General features: G+C 63.0%; 1 protein-coding gene across 3 annotated transcripts in view; it reads right to left on the reverse strand.

Moving 5' to 3' along the window:
* Positions 1 to 1243: 1243 nt before the first annotated feature.
* SCARB1 (scavenger receptor class B member 1) overlaps positions 1244 to 17708 on the reverse strand; it is a 37335-nt gene continuing 20870 nt past the window's right edge. The window contains exons 5-13 of one of the 3 annotated variants that reach the window (XM_079762647.1): positions 17602 to 17697; positions 17304 to 17419; positions 15889 to 16055; positions 13314 to 13432; positions 11672 to 11745; positions 8497 to 8548; positions 7089 to 7235; positions 4650 to 4778; positions 1244 to 1996 (exon numbers count right to left, since the gene is read on the reverse strand). In XM_079762647.1, coding sequence (XP_079618773.1) covers positions 4650 to 4778; positions 7089 to 7235; positions 8497 to 8548; positions 11672 to 11745; positions 13314 to 13432; positions 15889 to 16055; positions 17304 to 17419; positions 17602 to 17697 — 900 coding nt within the window. In that variant the 3' untranslated portion in view covers positions 1244 to 1996. The remainder of the gene's footprint in view (positions 1997 to 4649; positions 4779 to 7088; positions 7236 to 8496; positions 8549 to 11671; positions 11746 to 13313; positions 13433 to 15888; positions 16056 to 17303; positions 17420 to 17601; positions 17698 to 17708) is intronic. The other 2 variants (XM_079762645.1, XM_079762646.1) reach the window with 2 other exon arrangements.

The following is a 17708-nucleotide window of genomic DNA, read 5'->3' on the forward strand; positions in this document are numbered from 1 at the left end:
GGAACCCAGCAGTCGGGAGCCCACCCTGTGATGGAAGAAACGCACAAGCCTTAGAGAATCTGAGTGTATCTGAGCCACGCTGACGACCACTCCCAGGGGGCAATCACCAGGAGCTGGGAAAGTGGGCCGGAGTGGCAGGTTTACAGCTTCAAAAAACATCTCTCTAGATATATACTGATTCCAGAGAGGAAGGGGGAGGGGGAGAGAGAGAGAGAGAGAGAGAGAGAGACATCCATGATGAGAGAGAATCATGGATCGCTGCCTCCTGCACGCCCCACACTGGGGATCGAGCTCGCAACCCGGGCCTGTGCCCTTGACCCGGAATCGAACCGTGACCTCCTGGTTCACAGGTCAACGCTCAGCCCCTGAGCCCTGCTGGGCTGTTTAGCCATTTTTATGTTCAGACCATCCTCTGTGGTTGCTGTTGGTCTCTGAGTCTGCAGGGCCCCCCTGAGCTCGTCAGGGTCAGTGCCTTTTTGTCCACAAGCCTCACCCCAAGGGCTGCGGAAGGAGGTGGAGGCGGGGGCGGGGGCGGGGGCGGGGGCGGGAGCTGCTGAGGTCACGGGCCCCGTCCCGAGGCTGACGTGGACGCTCAGTGACCGAAATCCCACCTGCGTGTTTGCCCTGGAGAAACGCGCCCACCCACCCGTGTGTTGGTCCCTGACCCGTCCCAGCTCCTGGCGCGGCGCCTGGCGTACCGCAGTGAAGGGAGGAGGAGGGTGCTGGGAGAGTTCGCCATGGAGGCCAACAGGAGACAACGTCCACCCGTGGGGAGGGACCCTGGGACCGTCTGTACCTTGGAGACCATGCAGCCATTCAAAAGAGCGGAGACTTGCCCGGCCGGCGTGGCTCAGGGGCTGAGCGTTGACCTGTGAACCAGGAGGTCACGGTTCGATTCCGGTCAGGGCTCAGGCCCGCGTTGCAGCTCAATCCCCACCAGCAGGGGGCGTGCGGGAGGCAGCGGGTCCATGACTCTCTCTCCTCATGGATGTTTCTCTCTCTCTCCCCCTCGCTTCCTCTCTGAAATCAGCAAAAATATATTTTAAAATAAATGTACACCTAAAATGTGAAATACACGCCATGTGGAAATTTTAAAACAACGGAGAGGCAGGTAGGCGGCCCAGCCTGAGACTTGGCAGCTTCCGGAAAAGAGCTCTTGACTAAGAGCCCAAAACGCCCCCAAAAGCTGCCCCTGACCCCCCGCGCTCCCGCCCCCACCGGCAGACAGGCCTCTCAGACGCGTGGCACTTTTTAAAGGTTTATTACTCCAACGGTGGGTTCTTCTAAAAAGACGATAAAACGCGTTTTCTTCCAGTAGAAAAGAGACAGGCGCTCCCCGGGGCGGGAAGCAGAGCGGCCGGGCCGGACCCAGGCTGCAGGGCCCTGACCTCCCGCCTCGGCCGGCACCAAAGGATGGGGCCCTCACGGGGGGCCACCCCGGGGGCCGGCTCAGGAATGCAGCTCCACGTCATTTCACCGGAGGGAAGGGGCTGCCCACACCCAACCCCAGGAGGCCAGAGTCCTGTGGGGGTGAGGGGGGTGGGGGGGCTGGCTCTGAGGCCCCCACCCACCGGCTTTGGCACGAGAAGTCTGCGCCCGGGCTGGGCTTCGGGGCCTATGAGCCCTGTCTGCTGGGTGAGCCCCACGCGGGGCCGTGGTGTCTGCGGGCCATGGACGGGGCGCTGGGGCCCAGTGGCCCACTGGCCAGGACTCGCCCACACGCCCATGACTGCCCTGGAGAGAAGGTTCCAGAACAGTCCCCGCTGGTGAGCCGCTCCCGGAGTCCCCTCGGTTGCATCCCCATCCCTGAGCGTGTGTGACACCCCTGTGCACACGGACAGGTGTGGGGGGCAGTGTGTGGTCACACGCGTGCAGCTCAGACGCTGGGCCGGGCAGGCTGTCCGCCGAGAGGGTCCTGAAGAAGCGGGGCGCAGGGGCTGGGGAGCCAGGCTGGCTGAGCCGCAGGGCTGGGCTGGCTCTCGGGATTTCGGGGACCCTGTGGAGAAAGGGGGAGCTGGGTCACCAGGCCCCGCCCACACCTATAGCCCCGCCCACATCCCAGCCCCCTGTCGTCCGAAAGCCCCCCTCCCTCCCCGTCAGCAGCACCCCTCTATCCAGTTCAGGATGAGAAAAGCAGGGACCTACGGGCTCCCCATCGCACAGACACCGTCTTGCCCTGCCCTTTAGGGGTGGGGAAACTGAGGCCCCGCGGGACCTGCCTGATGCCGGGATGAGGGCAGAGCGAGGAGCCCAGGGCGCATGTGCAACACTGTTATCGCGGCCAAACGGCACGCACCCCAATGCCCGTGGCCGGGAGGAAGGCGCTGTGACGTCAGTGGGGGGCGGGGGAGGGGGAGACAAGCCAGCGGCAGGCGGCACGCGCGCGCACACACACACACACACACACACACACACTCCACACCCAGACAAGGCGAACCCGGCCCGCGTGGCTCCGTGGCTGAGCACGACCTGTGAACCAGGAGGTCACGGTTCATTCCCGGTCAGGGCCCAGGCCCGGGTTGTGGGCTCGATCCCCAGTGTGGGGCGTGCAGGAGGCAGCCGGTCCATGATTCTCTCTCATCACGGATGTTTCTCTCTCCCTTCCTCTCGGAAATCAATAAAAACATTAAAAACACATCCTTCGGGCCAGTGGAGGCCGCATATCCTGCCTTCTCCCAAGCTAGGCAGCCCCTCGGCCACCCCAACACCCAGGGCAGGGCGAGCTCCCCAGGGCCTGGCCGGGGACACAGCCCTCCACCCCTTCCCCTCCCTCTTCCTTCTCCTCCTCTTCCTCTTCCTCCTCCTCCTCCTCCTCTTCCTCCTCCTCGCAGGGCCTGCAGCACCTGCCAACACAAACACTTCACATTTTCTGCTTTACTTCCTCCTCCCGCCTGGCAGCCGGCAAGCGGAGGCTGTGCCTCCCGGCTCCGTGGCTCAGGCAGCAGCTACGGAACCCCGGGCAGGCCCAGGAGCTGGAGGGACGCACACCACCCAGAGACAGAGTGACATCCCTGGCCGGTGGCCGGTGAGAGTCCTCCCGGTACCCACGGCGGCGGGCTCGATCCCATCAGGGCCCGTGCCGGCCTCAACCCGTGAAGGAACAACAAACTGATCGCTCTCTCGGATCCATAAATAAATTTCAAAAACAAACGCAGGGACTCGGCCCAGGAGGAGGGCTCCCCACGGCCCGGCTGCTTCTCCCGCAGACGGTGCCGGGGAAGTCACGGTGCCCCCTCAGTCCCGTTTCCGGGGGAACTGCGAGCGGGTTTTCGGGACGAGCATGCCCCGTCACTGCACGGGACACCCCTGAATAGCCGGAAGTCATTCCCTCTCCCCCTGAAATTCGGGTCGAACCGGGCAGCCTTTTGCTGCTGTTCCTTCGTTTTGAGTGTATGTGACCGTTTCCCCTCATCCAGGCAGCCCCACCCTCAGGCCGCGGGCTGGCTATTCAGTTGGCGCTCAAGGGGTGCCCGGTTCTGTTCTCCTGGCCAGTCCCCCCAGTTCACGTGGACCCTTGGCTTCAGGATCCCCCAGGGGTCCGCGGAAACATGGACTCCGGGCCCGGCGTCCAGAGCGGGTGAGGGAGGAGCTGCCGTGGCAGCAACCGTCCCCGGAAGGGGCTCCCGCACAGAGGTGGTTCCCTCCCTCCCTCCCTCCCTCCCTCCCTCCCTCCCTTCCTTCCTTTCTTTCTCTCTTTTTTTTAATACATTTTATTGATTTTTACAGAGAGGAAGGGAGAGGGACAGAGAGTTAGAAACATCGATGAGAGAGAAACATCCATCAGCTGCCTCCTGCACACCTCCTACTGGGGATGTGCCCGCAACCAAGGCACATGCCCTTGACCAGAATCGAACCCGGGACCCTTCAGTCCGCAGGCTGACGCTCTATCCACTGAGCCACACCGGTTAGGGCTCCCATTGATTTTTTAAAACATTTAAAAAAAAATATTTTTCTACTGACTTCAGAGAGGAAGAGAGAGGGAGAGAGAGAGACAGAAACATCAGTGACAGAGAGAATCCCGGATCAGCTGCCTCCTGCACGCCCCCGACCGGGGATCAAACCGTGGCCTCCTGGTTCATAGGTCGACGCTCACCCACTGAGCCGTACCACCGGGACCATTTTTTTTTTTTAAAGAGAGAGAATGGAAAGGAGGGGAGAGGGGACGTGAGAAACATCGATGTGAGAGAGACACATCAATTCGTTGCCTCCTGCAATCGGGGCCGGCTATCAAACCTGCAACCCAGGTGCATGGCCTTGACCGGGGATCGAACCTGCGACCCTAAGATGCATGGACCGACGCTCTAACCATTGAGCGCACTGGCCAGGGCGAGGCTGTCGCGCCGCCCGAGCTTGGAGAGGCGGCTGTCCCACACATGGATCCAGCCTTCGCCAACACAGCCTTGTAGATAAGACACCAGCCCACAGAACCCGAGGCGCCCCGGTGGGGATGGGGGGCAGGGGGAGGGGGGGATGCTGCCATTCGCTGGGAACCCCAGAAGGGCGGGCGGTGCTGCCAGAGCAGAACAGGGGTCTCTCAGCGCCTCGACCCTCCAGGGGAGCTCAGGCCGAAGAAGCGCGACCAAGCCCTTCCGTGTGCGGGGTTCTGCTCGCTATGGGCGGGGCGGGCGGGCGGGGTTCCCGGTACCCACCTACAGCCGGGCCTCCTGCAGCACCGTGCCCTTGGGGGCCGTGGTCATCAGGGACTCGGAGTAGGCCTGCATGGCCTCCTTGTCCCGCGAGCCCTTCTTATCGCGGCTCCAGAACAGGTAGCACCTCTCCTGGAAGAGACCAGCGCGGTTACGGGCGGCGGGGGCCTCAGGAGCGGGAGCGGGGTCACGCGGCTGCTTCCCGGAGGTTCCGGAGGCCCGGGGGAGGGTGCGGGGTTCTAGAGTCCGACACCCGAGCGAGGGGGGCTGGCCGAGATGTGGGGAGTCCCCGTGTCTTCGGGAGCCACGCTTGGTGCGTCGGGCAGGCCGCATTGAAAAGCGTGTGTCCACTTGAGAGTTTAGGAATCGCGGTGGGAGGAATCGGCCGGGAATCAGCGGGTCGAGCAGGGGGCATTTTAAATCAACCAGAAAGAGGGGTTTTTCTGCTAAAAGACTTCTGATGTGTCTGGTTGGCGTGGCTCAGTTGGTTGAGTGTAGACCCGTGCACCAGGAGCCCGTCGGTTCGATTCCCGGTCAGGGCACATGCCTGACTTCCCGGCTTACGCACCAGTAGGGGGTGTGCAGATCGATGTTTCTATCTCTCTCTCCCTCTCTCTTCCCCTCTCTTGAAAATCAATAAAAACACATTTTTTAAAAAAAGCAAATCCTACATTAAAAAAATACTTTTGATTCTTTGTAAAGAGCGAACAGAGAAGAAACACTTCTCTGAAGGTAAAATATGTTGAGTTCACCAGCAAGTGACCCCTTTGCTGCTGTTTTCTTGTTGCTGGTTTTTAAAATACGTTTTTATTCCTTTTTAGAGAGAGAAGAAGGGAGAGGGAGAGAGAGATATAGGAACATGGACGATGAGAGAGGAGCATCAATCGCCCCCTACAGGGGACCCAGTCCACACGGGCATGTGCCCTGACCGGGAATCGAACCGTGACCTCTTGGTGCATGGGACAGCACTCAACCACTGAGCCACACTGGCCAGGCATGATCCTTCTCTTTTTATTAATCGGGACAAACAGCAGCATTTAAGGCTAAGCTGAGACCTACGTCATGGGATAAATTTCCACCACGCGGCGGCCAATGGGGCCGTGGGGAGGGAGTGCGGCTGATGTGTCCGTGGGAATAACAGGAGCCACTGCCAGGCTGAGCACCGGGGAAGGGTGGTTACTGCCCAGCAAGCAGGCGAGCGAGCTGCCCCAAGAGAGAGGAGAGAGCGAGAGCGAGCTCTGAGCAGAGAGTGGGCGTTGCAGAGAGCCCGGGGCAGCCGGGGCTGGGCAGCCCCCAAGGCCTGGCCTGGGGCCCCAGGACAAGGCAGGGCCATCAAGGTGGCTTTCTGGCTCGTGGATCCCCAGGGCTTCTCCGGGCTCCCTGCCACGGAGCCGTGTCCCCTCCCGCCACGCAGCGGCCACCCATCCCCACGGCCCGGGAGCCCCGTGGGCCGCACCCGGTCTGGGCTCTCGCGCCGGCCATTTGTGTCCCCCAGACTGCACGGAGCCTCAGAAACGGCCCGCCGCTCCTCACCGGAGGGGTGTCCGTGCCATGAGTGAATAATGAACGCACGAATGGCATCGAGCCAAGAAGGGGTCCTTCTTGTCGCCCCCCTTCCTCCTGCCTCTGGAGGCTGGATGCCTCAGAGCCCGTCTCCGCCTCGGCTTCCTTCCGGACACAGCCTGTGCCCACCCTGGTCCCCGCCGCCACCTCGCTCACGGTCCCCGGCGCCTGCCCCTCCCACCGAGGACCTACGGCCACACAGCAGCGGACCCAGCCCCGCTCCCCTTAAAAGCCTCCAATAGCCCGGCCGGGGTGGCTCCGTGGTTGAGCGTCAACCTATGAACCAGGAGGTCACAGTTCAATTCCCGGTCAGGGCACAGGCCCGGGTTGCAGGCTCGATCCCCAGTGGGGGGCGTGCAGGAGGCAGCTGATCCATGATTCTCATCGCTGACGTCTCTCTCTCCCTCTCCCTCTCCCTTCGTCTCTGAAATCAATAAAAACATATTAAAAAGTAAAGATAAACTAAAATCGCGCCCGTGGCCCAGTCGTGTCCCTCCTGGGCGGCCCTGCTCTAGCCCCTCCCGTCCGCCATCGCCTTTCTCCTCAGTGACTTGATGTCGCTGATTTGCTGGGCCTTCCCCTGTCTCCCGGCGGGAATGCCAGCCCGGCCCGGGGCAGGGACGGTGTCTGCCTGTTCACGCCCCGCGCCTGCCCCTGGCAGCCTGGCTCCCAGCAGGTGCCCGCGTGATGAACGGGCCATTGGCCCGCAGGCCTCCCGGGACAGGCAGGGAGGTGCAGGCGCCCCCCGCACAGACCCCGGCCGCCGCCCGAGGTGGGCTCCGGGTCCTGGAGGCAGCGGGAGGGGGCTGCCGGGGTCCCATCAGAGCCAGCGGCAAGCAGGGGGCCGCCCGCCCGCCCGCCCGCCCGGCCCCCACTTACTTGGCTCCGGATCTGGTAGACGACGGGGACGAGCAGCAGGAGGCCGCCCAGGGCGAGGAGCGCGAACTGCACGTAGTGCAGCACCTTGGGCAGCAGCACCAGCTGCTTGTAGAACGCCCGGAGCGGCTCGCCCATCATGGCCCCTCTCTGCGGGGGGAGAACGGCAAACCCGTGGGCTGGGCCCACATCCCTGCCCCCCGGACCCCTTCCCCATCTCAAGCCTGCAGGGGCCTCCACTTCTCCCAGGGCCACACGGAGAGACTACATTTCCCAGACTCCCTTGCAGTTTGTCAGGGCCATGTGACCTCATTCTGGCCAATGGGATGAGGGCACAGCGATGAGACAACTTCCACACCTCCCCCGGGTTCTCCCCATCACTGTCCCCACCCACTGATTCTGAGGGTCTCAAGGAGGGTGGGCCCACAGGATGGAGGAGCCGAGCTCGGCCTCCCACCGGCCCAAACCAGACTGGGCCGTGACCTTGACATTCTGAGGCTGCCTGTTCTGGCCCTGAGTTCACTCTATCAAAAAAGTATCTTTTTATTGATGTCAGAGAGGAAGGGCGAGGGAGAGAGAGAGAAACATCAATGATGAGAGAGAATCATGGACCGGCTGCCTCCTGCACGCCCCCCACTGGGGATGGAGCCCACAACCCGGGCCTGTGCCCTTGACCAGGAATCGAACTGGTGACCTCCTGGTTCATGGGTTGATGCTCAGCCACTGAGCCACCCCAGCTGGGCATGAGCTCACCCTGGTTTAAAATGAAGGAGGCCAGGCCCTGGTCCGTGTGGCTCAGTGGTTAGAGGGTTCGATTCCTGGTCACGGGCGCGTACCTGGGTTGTAGGTTTGATCCCGGCCCTGGTCCGGGCATGTGCAGAAGGCACCGTGTCTCTCACATCAGTGTTTCTCTCTCTTTCCCCCTCCCTCCCTTCCACTCTCTCTCTCTCAAAAAAATCAATGGAAAAACATATTCTCGGGAGAGGATTAAAGGGCAGCTCAGTTAGTGAGAGCGTCTCCCGATCCGCCGAGGTTGGGGTTCGATCCCTGGTCAGGGGCCACATAAAGAATCAGCCAGGGAATGGAACCACTCGGCGTCGCTCTCTCCTTTTCCCGTCTCACAAAACGAGCGAGGCCGGCGGAGCCCCGGGAGGCGGGAGGAAAGTTCCCCCGGAGCCGCCGCCCGAACCCACTCCCCGCGGGGAGCAGGCCTCCGGCGCCTTCAGGAAGCGGCTCCGCCCTGGGGCTCGGGGGCGACATTCATTTTTGGGGAGCTCCCGTCTGTGACGTGTGAGGTTTCTCTGGGTCGCTCTAGGCCCCCCAGGGGGCTCCCCTGGCCCCCACCCCTCCGGCCTCCAGTGCCCGCAGGCCTCCCCCCGGAGCCCGCGCAGGGGCCGCCCGGCGGCCTTACCTCCTCAAACCACACCAGCGGCAGCACCACGGGCGCGATTTTCCTGGTTTGCCTGGAAATGAGGGAGACAGAGCCAGTGAGACGGGTCCTCGCGGTGTTTCCGTCGGGTTCGGACTGGGGGGCAGGAGGGCTCCTGGTGGGGCTGGGGGCGGCACCTCCTGTGTCCTGGCAGCGAGCCGCCCGACAACCGAGATCTTTTCCAATTGAAAACTCAGCTCCCCGGGGCGGGCTCAGTGCGTGAGCATCGCCCACGAAGGAGGTCAGGGCTCGGTTCCGGTCCGGGCACAGGCCCGGGGTGCAGGCTCGGTTCCCAGTGGGGGGCGTGCAGGAGGCAGCCGGTCCATGATTCTCTCTCTCTCTCTCCTTTCCTCTCTCTGAAGTCAATAAAAATATGTTTAAAAAATAAAAACACCCAGTGTGGGAAAGGGCTCCGCTTTGGTCATTACCGTCCTTGTTAGATATTCTTCCTTCTTTTGTTTAATATTCCTCATCTTTTTTAAATTTTTTAATTTCATTTTTTTAATATATCTTATTTTTTACAGAGAGGAAGGGAGAGGGACAGAGAGTTAGAAACATCGATGAGAGAAAATCATCGATCAGCTGCTGGGGATGTGCCCCCAACCCAGGCACATGCCCTTGACCGGAATCGAACCCGGGACCCTTCAGTCCGCAGGCCGACGCTCCATCCACTGAGCCACACCGGTCAGGGCTCCTTGTCAGATATTCTGAGCTCCGCCACGAGGGGGCGTGCTGAGGGTCCGCGGCACAGAGCGGGGACCAGACTCAGCCCAGAAAGCCACGGCCGGGCCGCCCGCTGCGGTGAGCCTCACGCAGGGCCGTGAGCTCACAGCGCCACCCACGGGCGGCCCCAGAAGACACCACGGGGACACCTGTGTTCTCAGAAGCGGACAGTTCAGGGCAGAGACTTCCTCACCCGAAGTCCCCGCGCCGTCCCTCCTCCGCCTCCAGGTGGCGCTAAGCACCGCGGGGAGACCAGCTCCCTAAGGCTGTCGCAGGGCAGGGACTCAGGCCGCTGTGGGGGCCGCCCCGCCCCCACTCCGGTTCACAGGGACACGAAGACCAGGAGGGTCAGGATACAGCCCCGCCCCCCCACAATGGGCTCTGCTGGCCTGAACCTGAGCAGCCTCCATTGGGCCAACGAAAAGCCCAGTGAGGCCCTGAAGGGTCTCGGGTTCCATTCCCGCTCAAGGGCACACACCTGGCAGGTGGCAGGTTAATCCCCGCCCCGGTGTGTGTGTGGGGGGTGGGGGTGGAGGGGGGCATGGGGGAGGCAGCCACTCCATGCGTCTCTCACATTGATGTTCCCTCTCTCCTCTCTCCCCCTCCCTCCCTTCCATGCTCTCTAAAAATCAATGGAAAAAATACCCTAGGCCGGGCTCTCCCAAGGTTGTGGGTTCGATCCCAGGCCAGGTGGCTCAGTGGTTGAGCGTTGACCTAGAAACCAGGAGGTCACGGTTCCATCCCCGTCAGGGCACAGGCCTGGGTTGCAGGCTGGATCCCCAGTGTGGGGCCTGCAGGAGGCAGCCGACCAATGATTCTCTCTCATCACTGATGTTTCTCTCTCCCTCTCCCTTCCTCTCCGAAATCCATAAAGATACACCCTAGGATGAGGATTAACAACAAAAGCCCAAGGAGCATAAAGATAAAGGTGCGTGTTTCCTCCCCGCGGCTCACAGAGCGGTTCCCAGAAGCCCCTGCTCCTGCCACCGGGGCTCTTTCCAGGGGACGTTTCTAGATGAAACTATGCCAAGGAGTGCCGACACCGACATTCGGTGAACCGGCCGCACCTGCACCCGCCTCGGCTCGGCCAAACCATCATTCACAACCAGAGCCGGCAGGCGGGAAGCCGGGACCTCCCGCCAGGCTGGTGGGAGAGCAGCCCCGTGGGAAACAGCCCGCAGTTCCTCAAACCGTGAAGCACCGGGGCCGCCCGACTCAGCAGTTCTGCTCCCAGGTGTCCGCCCGGGAGAACCAGACCCCGGGCCACAGAGCCGTGTCCGCCGACAGCCACAGCCGCTGAGTCACAAGGGCCCCAACCAGGAACGGCCCGGGGGCCAATCAGTGGCTGGATAAAAGGTGGCCCGGCCACAGGGCCTACGGCGCAGCCACGAGCAGGAGGGGCGCGGAGCCCTGGGCAGCGAGGACGGGCCGGAGGACACGGTGCGGTGAGAGGGGCCCACACGGGGCTGCGGGGCGAGTGACCCATGGACAGGAAACGTCAGAACAGGAAGCAGATGGGTGGCTGCCCGGGGCGGGGGAACGGGTGTGGGGTGTCTCTTTGGGGTTGATGGAAATGTCCTAAAATCGGGGTGATGCCTGCCCAACGTTGTGAACACACCACAGTCACTGAATGTACTGCACAGTTTTCATGGGGTGGGGTTTGATAGCATGTGACTTAAACCTTGATAAAGCTGTTATTCAAAAAAAAAGAAAAGAAAAGAAAAATAGCCCGGCCGGCGTGTCTTAGTGGTTGAGCGTCGACCTATGAACCAGGAGGTCAGGGTTCGATTCCCGGTCAGGTGGGTGCAGGTTCCATCCCCATTGGGGGGTGTGCAGGAGGCAGCCGATCCATGATTCTCTCATCATGGATGTTTCTCTCTCTCTGTCCCTCTCCCTTCCTCTCTGAAAGCAATCAAAATATATTTTAAGAAATTGCCAAAACCAGTGTGGCTCAGTGGATAGAGCGTCGGCCTGCGGACTGAAGGGTCCCGGGTTCGATTCCGGTCAAGGGCATGTGCCTTGGTTGCGGGCACATCCCCAGTGGGGGGTGTGCAGGAGGCAGCTGATCGATGTTTCTAACTCTCTATCCCTCTCCCTTCCTCTCTGTAAAAATCAATAAAATATATTTTTTTTTTAAAAAGAAAAGAAATAAAAACAAAATCGGTGCTTAAAAAAACGCCTCCTCCGAAGTGAATGTCACGTGAGGATGCTGTCTGACAGGTTTCCATGTCAACCCTTGGTTTTGCCCGGGTTTCGTTTCTGCCCCTCGCTGGGCACCAGGAACGAGACTCAGCGGGAAACTTCTGCTGGGGGAGCGAATTCGGGAGAGAGGGGGGGTCCTGGGGCGGGGCCTCCGGCAGAGCTAAGACTCCCTTCAGGGGAACGATGGCTGACCCCTCCCGCAGACCCCGTCCCTCTGACCGGCCCCACTCACCCGATGCCTTCGACGGCCTTCATGTACAGGCTGATCTGCAGCTTCACCGAGCAGTTCATGGGGATCCCCGTGACCTGCGGCAACACGCACAGTGAGGGCCCGGCCCGGCCCCGGGACACCTGCAGAGCCCCTCTCCCTGTCCCGTCCGGACGGGGCCTGGCCCAGCTCCCGGGCCCAGGCTCTGGGGCCCCCTCCACCCCACTCTACAGCAGGGGTGGGAACGTCCGGCCCGCGGGCTGAATGAGGCCTGAGAGATCATTTGGTCTGGCCCTGCCGAGGCATTAGAGGCGAGTTAATGAAATGTTTGACCGGCTGGTGTGGCTCAGTGGTTGAGCATTGACCTATGAACCAGGAGGCCAGGGTTCAATTCCCGGTCAGGGCAGTGCTCGGGTTGTAGGCTCGATCCTCAGTGTGGGGCGTGCAGGAGGCCGCCAATTGATGATTCTCTCATCATTGATGTTTCTCTCTCCCTCTCCCTTCCTTTCTGAAATCAATAAAATATATTTTAAAAAATGTTTGACCAGCACTGGCCGGGGTGTCTCTGTGGTAGAGTGTTGGCTCATGCACCCAACGGTTGTGGGTTCAATTCCAGGTCAAGGGCACATGCCTGGGCTGCACGTTAATTCCCTGGCCCCTGTCAGGGTGCTTGCGGGAGGCGACCCATCACCCATCGATGTGTCTCTCTCACATTGATGTTTCTCTCTCTCTTTCCCCCCCTCATCCCTTCCACTCTCTCTAACGATTAATGGGAAAAACCCTCAGGTGCGGATTAGCCACAAGGAAAGGAAATGTTCGACCAAATGCCCGGGCTCAGGCTGAAGCTGATCATCGTGGTGGCCCTCGAGCGGTGTCTAAATACTCCCATGGCCCCCGCTAACGCCTAACTCAGTGGTCGGCAAACTCATGAGTCCACAGAGCCAAATACCAACAGGACCACGACTGACATTTCTTTGGAGAGCCACATTTTTTAAACTTAAACTTCTTCTAACGCCACTTCTTCAACATAGACTCGCCCAGGCCGTGGTCTTTTGTGGAAGAGCCACACTCCAGGGGCCAGAGAGCCGCATGTGGCTCTCGAGCCGCGGATTGCCGATCACGGGCCTACCAGGCAGCCCGCTGCCCCGGCTGCTCTCCCAGGCGCCCAAGGCAACGGAAGCAATGGAAGGCCTCTCCCTCTCCCGCTCGGCCTCCACGCTGCCCTGGAGGAGAGGAGAGGCCGGCCCCTGGTCCTCAGGGTGGGGGCGGGGGTGGGGGCGGGGGCGGGAGGGAGACCCACCCACAGAAGTGAGAACCGGACCTCGCTCTCCTGGAATTCCCCAGACGGCCCGTATCTGCAGGCATCCCGGCCTGGCTGGCACCTAGAGGCCTCCATAATTGGCAGCTGATAATCCTAATTAATTTACTGTCTATGACCCTTCTCCAGACACCCCGCCCTCCTCCGAGATAACCGAGCGCCTGAACTATGGAGTCCGAGCAAAGGAGGGACCTTTGGCGGTTTGATATCCCAGGAGCTGCCGAAGCCAGAGAGCCGGCTCCCCTCCCTCCCCTCCCCTCCCCTCCCCCTCTCCGACAGCCTGGTGGTGGGGGGGAACCAACCAGAAATCCCCCCAAAAGTCCCCGCAGGCTGCCGGGCAGGGCTCACCGGGTGGACGTCCAGGAACAGGGAGTGTTCCTTCTGGCTGGGGTGCAGGCCCAGCACGGCCTCGGCCAGGGAGGGGTCGGCGTTGTAGAAGTGGGGGTGCGAGAGAAACAGGGGCGCGTCTGGAAGGCAGAGGGCAGAGGGGGCGTCAGACAGAGGGCGATGGCACGTCCTGAGGCTTCATGCCAGTCCCGGAGCGGGACACGGGGACGCAGGACACGGGAATGCGGGACGCGGACACGCAGCCGCAGAGCGTGCCGTGACGATGACACGGTGCAAACGACAATGACTAGACAGAGAGGGTCCCGCCATCCGGGCTGGAAGCCAGCAGGGGGCGCGCTCTGTGCCAGGGGGAGGGGGACGCGGGGACCTTCTGGGGAAGGACGAGGAGGTGCCAGGCGCCAGGCAGAGGGCGGAGGGCAGAGGGCAGAGGGCGCGCGGCATTCCAGGAGGAAGGGGTGGCGGGGCGAGCAGGAGGTGTGGAGGGAGCTGTGGGACTGAGGCTGCAAAGGGGACTGGAGGCCAGGTTTGACCTTGGGGGCGGGGTGGGGGGGACGGAGGGAGCATCGCCGAGCCAAGCAGCCAGGATCACGGGCTCCGTGCGCCCCGTGGCCAGGTCTCCCCGGGAGGGAGGGAGACACACCTTCGCGCGCGCCCGGCAGCCGGTCTGGTCCGCGGGAGGGACGCCGGCGAGGGAGAGCGGCCTGGCCGGGCTCCACAGCGGGGAGTGCCCACGGGAGGCGTGAGGGCCAGCCGACCCAGCCAGGCTCCGCACATGCCCGCGGCCAGGACAGCGCGGGGCCTGCCGGGCCCGGAGGGCAGCGGAAAAGGTGGGCCGGCCTCTCGGAGGAGGCCCTGGCTGGTGCGCTCAGTGGTTAGAGCGCCGGCCAGCTCTCCGGTGGGTGCTGGGTGGCAGGGTCCATGCCCGCCCCGGTTGGAGAGCACGCGGGAGGCAATCCGTCGACGCGTCTCTCACACCGATGTCTCTCTCTCTCTGCCTCTCCCCCCCCCCCCCACTCTCTCTAAGAACCAACGGGAAGTCTCCCTGGGTGAAGATTCACGAAAGAGAGAGACAGGTGACGTTGGAAAGCTGTTCGAGCCCTGGAGCACCAGCGGACACTTCCTCCTGGAGGTGGTCAGACAGACAGACAGACAGACAGAGCACGGGAACACAAACCCTCCTTCCCCGTGGGGCCCTGGTCTCCCAAGCCACCTCCCGGCACCTGTGACGTCCCCGGGCACCCGAGGGACCATGTCCCGCAACCGGACAACCCCGTTCCCCATCTTCCCGTCTGCACCGCGAGGGCGCCCGTCAGAGCAAACGCCGGGACCCGGGACCCCACTTTCACTGGGGGCGCAACCCGGGGCTCTCGGGGAGGGAGGCGGTCCCCAGCCGGGCCCCCACCTTGAAGGTGGCGTGTCTCCACCAGACCCCGTGGCCAGGCCTCCAGGGCCGGGGAGCGCAGTGGGTGGGGCCAGGCTGCCCTCACCTGCCCCGGCTCCCGCCCCGGCTGCCCACCTGGCGTTGGGCCAGCACCCAGACATGTGCTTCTTTCTGTTTTATTTCCAAACAGCCCTGAGAACCCGCCCTGGTTGCAAGTGCTAATTAATTTATAGCTTTATGGCGACCTTATCTAATCACCTGGGGCTGCAATCTCCATCGGGGCTGCTGGGAGCCTGGGGCCTCACCCACCCGGAGGCTGGAGGGGAGAGAGCTCCCGGGCAGGCAGATTGTGGGGGGTCTGATCTCCAGAGAAAACCCTCAGGAAGCAGGAATCACACACAGGCCTGTCCCCGCCGCCCCGAGATCACGCTTCAAACACCCCAAGACCCAGAAGCCCGTGAGCAGTAACAGGCGAGGAGCGTGGGTGTGGTCCTGGTGGAGTACTATACAGCCAGGAGGAGGGCGCGGCACCCCACGACCACAGGGATGGGCCTTGCGGAGGAGACAAGGAGCAGAGGGCCCAGAAAAGGGGAAAAACGGAGAGTGCGCCCTGAGTCCATTCCCACGGAGCCGAAGGCAGGGCCGCCCCACGACCGCAGGGCCGCCCGGCGAGATGTTCCGGAACAATCCACCAGCCTCTTTTCCTCCCTGGCCGAGGTGCAGGGCGCCTGCCGGAGCCTCATTCCCAAGCCCCAGGGCGCGGTGTGGAGGCCGATGAGCCCGGGCGGGGACGCGGTGGGGCACGCTGCCTGGATGACCCGGCGCTGCAGGGCCCTCGGCCTCCACCAAGGTCAAGGACGCGGCCGCAGGGCGGCTCGGAGACCTGACGCGGGACTCGGAGCCACAGAGCTGTTTACAGTCACGGTTTGCGTCCCAGGTCACGGAGTTCGTGGGATTTTATTACGAGGGCAACTGACAGCCGCGGCTTCTTTCTTTCAGATACCTTTCTGCGGCCGCGTTATCTCTGCCCGACCGGCTTATCCAGAGCAGGGAGGCCGGGACGGAGCGCACAGCAGATACGCCCTCACCCACCCGCCCTCGGGCCTGAGGTCACAGGGCCGGGTGACTGTCCCACCCTCGGGCCCTGGGGTCAGGGGTCAGGGTGACCGCCCCCCCTCGGGCGATGACACGTACTGAACCTGCAGGTGCTGACGTTCTGGATGCCGGACTGCAGGCAGGGACAGAAACCCTCGTTGGGCGGGTAGACGGACCCGTTGGCAAATAAGGTGTCGGGGGCCTTGAACCGGAAGGTGGGGATGCCCTCGTACACCCCGGCCTCCTGGTAGATGAGCTTCATGGACCTGTGGGGACACACGGGTGGGGTGACCCCCGGATCTCGGCACTGCCACCAGCAGGAGGCAGCCGATCCTCGATCCTCTCTCACCATCGCTGTTTCTCTCCCTCTCCCTCTCCCTTCCTCTCTGACATCAATAGAAAAAACATTTAAAAAGTAAAATTAAATAAGAATTTAAGAAGTGAATACGCACAGCACAATCCCCTCCCGTTCTGACCCCCGTGGGGGCACACTGGCCTGGGTCCCAGCCAGGACACAGCTCTGAGGACCAGGGACCGGTCCCATCCTGTCCCTGTCATGTCCCCAGTGCCTCGCCCACCCCGGGGGGCAGGGGAGCCCCCGCTCACGCTGCAGAGTTCCCAGGGGAAGGAGGACAGATAGGACCCCTGCCCGGCGCCCTCGGCCGGAGCCCTGAGCCAGCACCTCCCCAGGCCCAGGGCCCGGGCGGACGACCCAGAGGACTCCGCGCCCAGGTGGAAACCAGCCCAGCCAGACGGCACCAGCGGGGCGACCCTGGCCTTGTGTCACCGCCCCCTGCAGCCTCCATGGTTTCCTGCCCATGGCCACCCCCGCCCCACGACCGCCCGCGGCCAGCTGCCTCCCTCGCCTGTCCCTGCACCAGCTGCCTCCCCCCCCGTCCCTGCACCAGCTGCCTCCCCCCCCCTGTCCCTGCACCAGCTGCCTCCCTCCCCTGTCCCTGCACCAGCTGCCTCCCCACCCTGTCCCTGCACCAGCTGCCTCCCCCCCCGTCCCTGCACCAGCTGCCTCCCCCCCCTGTCCCTGCACCAGCTGCCTCCCTCCCCTGTCCCTGCACCAGCTGCCTCCCCCCCCTGTCCCTGCACCAGCTGCCTCCCTCCCCTGTCCCTGCACCAGCTGCCTCCCTCCCCTGTCCCTGCACCAGCTGCCTCCCCCCCCCTGTCCCTGCACCAGCTGCCTCCCTCCCCTGTCCCTGCACCAGCTGCCTCCCTCCCCTGTCCCTGCACCAGCTGCCTCCCTCCCCTGTCCCTGCACCAGCTGCCTCCCCCCCCCTGTCCCTGCACCAGCTGCCTCCCCCCCCCTGTCCCTGCACCAGCTGCCTCCCTCCCCTGTCCCTGCACCAGCTGCTGCAGCCGGAGCCTGGCTCCTCCAGGTGCAACCAACAAGCCTGCGAGGGCTGGCAAATGCCGGGGAGCCTACACTCTCTCCGAGCCACGACAGAGGCCACGTGGCTAAGCCAGGAGGCCAAGCTCCGCCCAGGGCCCGGCAGGGCGCTCACCGGCAGGCCTCGGGGCTGTAGAACTCCACCGAGGTCTCGGGAGTCATGAACGGCGCCCACATCTGCCCGGACGTCCCGTTGATCATGTTACACTGGTCCGAGTGCCAGTAGTTGACCTGCGGGGAGGCCCAGAGCAGAGGGTAAGCGGCACAGGGGCGGCCGGGGCTCTTGACCGGGGCTTCCGCGGGCTCTGGCGGCCGGGCTGGGGTGTGAGTGAGGAGGGACGGGACGCACGTCCCAGCTGTCTGGGCTGTAAGAAGAGGCCACGTGCTGGGCCTGCCGCGGCCCCGGCTCTCACCTTGCTGAGCCCGTTCCACTTGTCCACGAGGTGGACGCGGCTGAAGTCTTTGACCCCCGTGAACACGGTGAAGAGCCCGGAATTGGAGTTGTTGAACTGCGGACACA

This window comes from Cnephaeus nilssonii, assembly GCF_951640355.1.
Source record: "Cnephaeus nilssonii genome assembly, chromosome: 22".
Taxonomy (NCBI): domain Eukaryota; kingdom Metazoa; phylum Chordata; class Mammalia; order Chiroptera; family Vespertilionidae; genus Cnephaeus; species Cnephaeus nilssonii.